At 42.3% G+C, this 8,467-nt stretch overlaps 1 protein-coding gene across 1 annotated transcript in view; it reads left to right on the forward strand.

Annotated features, from left to right (window-relative positions):
* The window catches only part of LOC147418311 (UPF0496 protein 3-like), a 1,819-nt gene extending 897 nt beyond the window's left edge, over nt 1-922 (forward strand). The window contains exon 2 of the mRNA XM_086506989.1: nt 1-922. This exon is cut by the window's left edge and continues 647 nt beyond it. Coding sequence (XP_086363115.1) covers nt 1-552 — 552 coding nt within the window. The 3' untranslated portion in view covers nt 553-922.
* The last annotated feature ends 7,545 nt before the right edge of the window (nt 923-8,467 follow it).

Below are 8,467 nucleotides of genomic sequence, written 5' to 3' on the forward strand. Positions count from 1 at the left end.
AAAAGAGGATGCATAGTGGGCATAGTAGTAGGAGTTGTGGCCGGAGTGGTGGTAGTTGCGGTGGTGGCTGTGGTGACCCATGCCATTGCAAGCGTAGGAGTGCCTATAGTGGCGGCCATGGCAATGACTAGAATACATTCTCATAAGGGTGGCGGTGGCGTGGACTATAATAAGAAGGAGGGCAAAAAGAAGATAAAATGGGGTCGGAGGAGGAGATATAAGAAGGAGCTAGGGATGTTGAGAATGCAAGAGGGTAAGCTAGATGCTCTGGCAAGAGGGAGCTTTACAGTGAGGAGAATGCTAGATACATTGAGATGCTTGGTGGCAGGGTTGCAAGAGGATGTGGAGAGAGCAAGGAGGCTAGTGCAATTTGGGTGGGCTCATAGAGAGGAGACAGCGTATGTGCAACAAGTAGCTTGTCATCTCCATAGGAGCCACCTCCACCTTGCTCAACAACTTGATAACCTTGAAGAGCAACTCGTTGTTTGCTTCCTCATCATCAACAAGGCTCGTGATTGGGTTCTCCAAGAGTTCTCCCCTTCTCCATCTTAACTCCATTTATTCTATTATTGGAAAAATCCATTAGAGCTAGCTAGCTCTTATAAGGACAAGATCACATTTTGTATGTTTATTTGCCTCGTGACTAAAGTATGGCATTCTTATAGCTATTTGACACAGAGATTTTTAATAAGACTACAAAGCTTCACTTGTTGGGTCCATAGACTTGGATCAAACAAGACTAAAATTTTCTTTTTACTCGTATCTGCTTAATATGATATTAAGCTACTATACGTTGAAAAAAGCCTTGTGCTTTGTGGAGTGGGACAGTAAATATTTTTGTCAATAGAACACGAAATGATGGTCATGCCATGACTAGTCATTAGAGATTGACATAAGAATGTGTCCACTTTTATTGCATTGTAAAGAACTGCCAAGAAAAAAAGTTACAATATGAATACTCTATTTTCAACAATTAACACCCATTTAGAGAAACTTGTTATTCCATTATCTTTCATCGTGGGGTTTTTTTTTGGTTTTGTTTCGGAGGGGGGGGGGGGGCATGGGGAGCACAAACTATGTAACATAGCACGGGAGCTTATTGTACACGTTAATTGTTTCTTATAGATCGAGTTACATACAATAAACATAAATAAGTGGATTTTTATTTGAAATAGTAATTAAATTTTAAATACCTAGGACATACTTTTATTATATAAAAAGTGTTACATAAGAGGGTTTCAAAAACAAAAAATATTTATAGGTAAGGTTTTTTTAAAAAAATACCCTTGAACACATGTGATATAGAGAATTTACATATAGTGATCATGGCCCTTCACATTCTCTAATACCTATTGTGACTGAATACGTCCACCTAATTCTTCCACTTGAGCAATTATAGATTAATGTTATTATTCTATCTATACCAATACCAATTTGTTTTGACAAAGTATGCATCTTTTAGACTCGATCAATTCTTTGTTAAATCATTTTTTCAAGAGCCCTTCTTCTAGGGAAGTCCCACAACCCTAAACATACTCCTTCTTTAGGGTAGGGATAAGTAGGGGCACACAAAGCGAGGAATGTCAAGATGTAGCGTGGGGTGTTAGAGGTTTTAAGCAAGCACATGGAGGGACCAATAACTAGCATGGACGATGAGTTTGTAGTTGGGTAGAGCATGCATATATGTGTCTCTTAAATACATAGAGCATGCCATTGGAAAGATAGAGGCCATTGGGTCAAATCTAGTTTGCATGGAAAGAGAGATGGATTTAACTCTTGGCGCAACCACCCTTGAAGATTTTGCATGGAAAGAGAGATAGACTTAAGCCCTGACACAACAAGAAAAGATTTCTGCTCACACCTGTGAAGGTTGGCCTCCTGGACCTCCAAGTACAACACTGAGTTGTCTTCAAACTCATCATTCAGTAGTGTTGAGTGGAGGCTATCGGGGATGCCACCTTGGGCAGGCCATGGTGAGAGAGGAGCTCTGTAGAGAATGAGATCAAGGGAGGAGAGAGATTTGATACAGCAAAGACAAATAACGCTATATTTGATTGTTTCTTGTATTAGTTTATTGAAGCCGTTACATATATAATTGTAGCCATGAAAATTGGGAATTTAACTGCATGCTTCAAGGGGTAATTCCCATGGGTTAGACGACCAATCACCAGGTCTTGAAACCCCAACAACCCCAAGCCATTCACTATGGATTGGATACAAACCATGGTAGAGTCCAATCACCTGAAACCATGAGTAGAAGTCCCCCCCTTGACAATAACATAGGTGTGTGTATGCACTTCCCTCAAGCAACTATCAGTGTGAGAAAAACTAGAACTCGACCAAACAAAAAAGGGTGGTCTTACCACTTTTGTTTGTGGCAGTGTCTATAACCTTGTACAAAATTTTGACTGCATGGCAATAACTGACAACAGATAATGTAAAAGGAGGCTTTGACTGGAAAGTATATGACAAAACAAAACTATGACACTAAACTAGTAAGAAAATTTGTGAAAACTTGTACTGCAATCGCAAAGAAGATCTTCATGTGTAGCATTTGTTGATATGCCGAGTGCTTGAAGCGAATATCCATGCATGACGGCGAATGCTTCATATAAAACAACGTGTCTCCAAAATCTCCACTTCTTCATGTGCCACACAAAGAACCCATATGTAAACCAATAAATGTTTGGAAGAACCAACATTAAACTTGCAAACAAGAGAGGTCTTTGGTAGCTTTTTGAGATGCCCATTGGGGCTTGATAAAGTATGTCGCTATTGCTACTAGTTCCAAGATTAGTGTTGGTACCATCCTCATCATAGTTCTAAAATGCTAGTAAAAATTTCTTATGGAGTTTCCTTGCCGTCAGATGGCGTTTCAAGATGCTCGGTGCTCTTTCTTCACTTGCTATCAATAGGCCCTACGTCAACACTTTGTGCCCTTTGCAGTAGAGGCAACATTTTAGAACGCTTACTATTGATGTGATTGTCCAACTACACCCAGCTGACCTTGATACCACCACAAAACAACAACATATTGAGAAGTGCACTGCCAAGGAGCACCAACGTTTTGATATGCAGCTTGGTTCAATAGTGCTGCCTGGATCACTTTTTCAAGCTTGCAACTGCAGCATCTTGAGATGCTGCAAGTGCCCTGCCTTGCCAGCTCCAAGAGCTCTTCTAGCCCACCTAGCACTTTCTTGGGAGCTCTGATACCATCTGTTGAGTGGAGGCTATGGGGGATGCCACCTTGGGCAAGCCATGGAGAGAGAGGAGGTCTGCAGAGAACAAGAGCGAGAGAGGAGAGATATTTGATACAACAAAGACAAATAACTCTATATTTGATTGTATTAGTATATTGAAGCTGTTACATATATAATTGTAGCAATGCAAACTTACCCATGCAAACTGGGAATTTAACTGCATGCTTTAGGGGTAATTCCCATGGGCTAGATGACTAATCACCAGGGCTTGAAACCCCAATAAGTAGCTCTTCTCCCTGAATAGGGAGCTTGAAGCCACGAAGACCAACGTGCTATGAAACCAAAAACCTGCTCATTGCCTCATCATAGGACAAAAAGAGGAAGGGGGCGGGAGGGAAACCCTGGCTGACCAAAGGTGTGAGCATGAAATGATCTCCTCTACCACCTACCAAAAGTACCTGATTGTGTGACCATCTGTAAAGAACTGACACACATCTGATCCATGCATCTGAGAAGCCCATCCTCTGTAAAGTGCCCTCCAAAAAGTCCCAGTCAACTCTATTGTAGGACTTCTCAAAATCAAGAAGAGGTATCACCAGATACTCACCACGGAGGCACGCAAGGACAGAGGCCTCCCAAAAAGTGAATATGTTGTCAAGGATACTATGCTCCTTGACAAAATGTGTATGTGTCCCATGTATGATGCTCTCTAGAAGTGACTGAATCCTAAAACTCAGAGCCTTGGTAAGAATTTTTTAGGCTGAGTTGAGGATGGTGATGGGCCACCACTGTCGAATCTCATCCAAGGAGCCACCCTCCTTGGGAATGAGGTAAATCAGACCCTCATTCATGATGTCAGGCATCTCTCCTATGTGTAGAATGTAATGAAAAGTGCTGCAAAGATCTGAGCCAGGCACGTCCCAGTACTCGAAGAAAAAACTAGGAGTCAAACCATCCTCGCCTAAACAGCTACCATGGGGAAGTGCTCTGAGGGCCGCATGGAGATCCTCTAACTAAAGGGACAGCTCAAGACTCTGGTGCATCTCCTCTATTCACAAGACAAGGCATTTGTGCCCACACCTGTGCTTTGCATGCATCTTGATGCTCTGATTGAGGCTTTATTGCCAATCGGTGGAAACTCCACGCATGTTCTCTGGCTTTGAAGCAACTGACCCGACACGCCTCCTCAACTGGCTGACCCTGGCATGCGTATGTTGAGGCCCCACTGTCTCAAAGAAATCCCCTATCACTTTGTCACCCACCTAGGTCCACTAAGATGCATGTCAATGAAAAGAAAACTCCTGGCAAGCCTGCACAACTGCTGCTCCAACCAAGGATTGTATGGATGCTGCTCCTGCATCCTCTACAAGGATGCAACGGCCCGTCGGAGACACTGCTCCTCCTCTCTCATTGCAGCTAGGCGGTGGGCAGTAGACTCGTAGAGAAATAGCCGACTAAGTTGAGCAAGTCTAGAGGTCACTCTGTCAGCAAGAGATTCCTACAAGTCTAAACCCTCTGTCAAAAGAGCCACCACTTGCTCTCTGAGCACAACGTCCAGCAAGACCCTCTCAAGGATGTGAAGTATCGTGCTCCCCCTCCTTTGTCTATCTGCAACTGTGAAGTCCGCTGTGTGGTGTGAGAACTTGGTAGCCTGAGTCTGGAGCCAGTCAAGAACTGTGTGCTGGGTCCACTCTACATGATCCCTATTGCATAACAGGAAGGAGAAACCCACCTCTATGTCCAAATCCTCACTGCCTCTAGCTGCAAGAAAGAGGAAATGGACTCAAAAGCAAGCCTCCTCCATGTCAGGGGAAGAGTCGCCCAAAAACTGTGTGAAACTGTAGTTGAAAAATTCCCAACGTCTGCAAATGTCAAAGCTAGTCAAACCTCTAGGGACTGTTGCAAAATGATAAGTCTGCACCAAAAAATACGGCCTCAAGTGGGGTTGTACCTCTTGAGCCACACGGATCATAGCAAAAGCATTACCAAGAGATCGCCTCGCGGTAGACATGTGTCCAGGTCCCTGCCTCTGAGGAGGAGTGGTGGAGGGGGATTTTTTTTGCGAGCTTTCAGTTTCGAGCTTTTACAATTGGAACTGTTTTTTGGAGCTTTTGAACCCTAGTTTTACACTAATGATGTCTTTAAGTATCATTGTGTAGCAAAAAAACTCAAAACCTCAAAATAAAATCCTTCAACTACCAGACACTATGTGGAAGCACAACAATGCTTATGCCAAATGAAACTTTACAAAAAGCACCATTTGTATGTGTTTTCGAGCTTGTACATAAAACAAGATTCCGAAAAAGTTTCCAGAGTCTCCTTTGTATGGAGACCTCTTCTTTAAAAAAATTGTATACCCTTTCTTGGGCTCCCACATGGGATTTCCTTCACATAAACTCTTATTTCCACGACTTAAATGATTTTGTTATCTCACAAAAATCCACACACAAGCCAATGGTGTAAGCATAATACAACTACATAGGAAAGCACAATCAAAGTCATCTCCACATCATATGGCCATCGTGTACCAAACAAACACAAAAGAGACATCCACATGAAATGTATGGAGCACACCAAAATTCCATGTCACTTTCATATGGCTACCATGTACATCAAAACATCAAGATGTGTACTATTAGAATAATGTTTCCCCAATCAAGTGTGCATCCGCAATCAACATTTAATAGGTCCACATGCAATGTTGGCCAAACATCTTTCATAAAGCACATCATCTACCTCTAGACACATGCAATGCCTCATATCTTCCACAGAAGCTCGGCCCAAACCACCACACCCCACAAACAAGTCCAAAACATAGTCCTGAGGCTCAGTAAATGTTGCTAGCAACCACCTAACCGTATGAAAAGTAAATTAGAAACATAATGCAAACACATATATACCATAACATTCACTAGTATCATAACTTAGACTAATCTTACCAAAAGAACAAAGATGACCGCTCTGCCCTGCCTCTAAGAATGACACCATCAATCTCAATGGGGAAGACTACATCAACTATCATATACAGCTACAATGTGCTGGAAACAATCTTTCGGCAATTTTCTCCCCTACCTCTCTATCATAGTGTGGCACAGGATGGCCAATACGATACCAAAGAGACATGGTAAGATCAAGTACCTGCATGCGTAAATAATTCAAAGAATGAATGTCATAGCTATAATTTTTTTAGTCAGGACATACAACTATGAAACTAAGTTTGTTATCTCACCGCCTCTCTAGTGAGTGGATGCCAATATGCTTTCTTCTTACACATGAGGGTCCATGTATGTAACAACACGTCCTACCCTAGTAGCATTTGCAATAAAATCTCCAATATGCTCGGCCATGCACATGGTGATTAGAAACCCCTCATCTGCCAAAACACTCACGAGCCACATCCATGCACTCTCTGTCACTAGAGCGCCTAGAAAATGTGTTCCACTTGGGAACACTCATGCCTCTACAAAAGTGAATGATGTTATATAAGCATACAACCATAGTTAGCTATAGGTATTACGCCAAAGAAAATTTACATACCCAACGGAATTGGTCCTAGACCATCCACAAGTAAACTTGTAGGAAAATCCGCAAAGATAAGCCTAGCCACCTCATGACAAGGCACACTATCTTTGCTATATAAATTGGTATTTTGTGCCGCAAAAAATTTGTTGGTGCTACAAGAAAATTAAACATGAATCATGATCGAAATCATAGAACAATGCAAGAAGAAAATGCAAATAAGTAAGCATTATGGAAATCCACCTATCAAGGGCAAACTTATCAATTTGTGATATATCCACAAGCAAAACATCTACAGCGGTTTGGTAATGGAACCCTACAAGAATTATCCAAATTAGCTTTGAATTAGGAAATATGAAAGACATATTTGCTACAAGAATTATCCAATTAGCGTTGAATTAGGAAATATGAAAGACATATTTGCTAACAATTTTATTAAACTTACCAACAGATCATGTGATCATCCTTCTCTCTCAAGCCTCTCGGCCAAGTGAGGACTCTATAACAAATGAACTAGTGTGCGCCAATGACGATGTAGTGGGCACATTAGAAGAGGGTGTCATATGATGGGGTAAACTGGTTGCCAAAGAGGACATGCCGAGCTCCGTAGATGGCACAATGGGTCCACATTAGAATACCTCTGATCAAAGCATTCCGTCGTCCTGTGTGTCGGCTCATATCCACCACCTCTATGCCAATCCACGATTGTTGTAGCTCTTCCAATAGTGGACGAAGATACACATCCATATTCCCCACTTTATATCGCCCTGGCACAATCAAGCTTAGCCATAGGTGCCCCTTCTTCGTAGTCAACCACGGGGGAATGTTGTAGTTGACGAGGACAACGGGCCATACACTGTAAGATGTTGATCTTTGACCAAATGGATTTACGCCATCCATAGCCAGGCCTAAGCGCAAATTTCGAGCTTCCCTGGCAAAATCCGACCATGTTCCATCTATATGTTTCCAGGCTGCGCAATCTGCAGGAATTCGTAGCACACCATCCGAAGATTTATTCTCCTCATGCCATGATGCTAGGGCGGCCATGGACTTACATTCGAAGAAATGCTTGATGCGAGGAAGCAAAGGAAAATGTCGCAAAACCTTTTGTGGAATTTTTGTCCCGTGGAGATCTACTCGATATCTTTCGGAATCACATTTCGGACACTTCTCCATGTCTGTGTATTCCCCTCTGAAAAGAATGCAGTCATTAGGACAAGCGTGGATAGAATTGTAATCCATCCCCAAGTTTCACAAATCTTTCTTGCTTCATCTCGGGAATCTGGCATCACATTGTCAGCTGGTAGTATGTGCTCTTTCAGCAATCTACACAACATAAAAATATGATACAGCCGTGTAAAAATCTATCAGATCATTATACATTTAGAGTTCTATTAAAGTAAACTAATTGTAATAGATCACCTGAAAAGCGCTGTGACGCTAGTGTCACTCCATCCAAACTTTGCCTGCATGTTGAGAAGAACCAGGAGTGCTTTCAATCTAGACATACGTGCTCCATTATACAATGACGTATCGGCTTCACTTTTCATATCATCATAGATAAGCCTTTCTGAATCCATGATCGTCTCGATCATTTCATCAATCTCGGGCTCAGACATTGCCTCGTTGGGAATGTGCTCTGCATGATCATCCCCCGAGCTGTCAGAGGCTACATCTTGTGGCCTCACATATGCTGCTTGACCAAAGCGCCTGCGAACACGTCTATTGGGTTGCAAGATTGCTGCTTG

This window comes from Adiantum capillus-veneris, chromosome 30, assembly GCF_014529385.1.
Source record: "Adiantum capillus-veneris isolate H3 chromosome 30, ASM1452938v2, whole genome shotgun sequence".
Lineage (NCBI taxonomy): Eukaryota > Viridiplantae > Streptophyta > Polypodiopsida > Polypodiales > Pteridaceae > Adiantum > Adiantum capillus-veneris.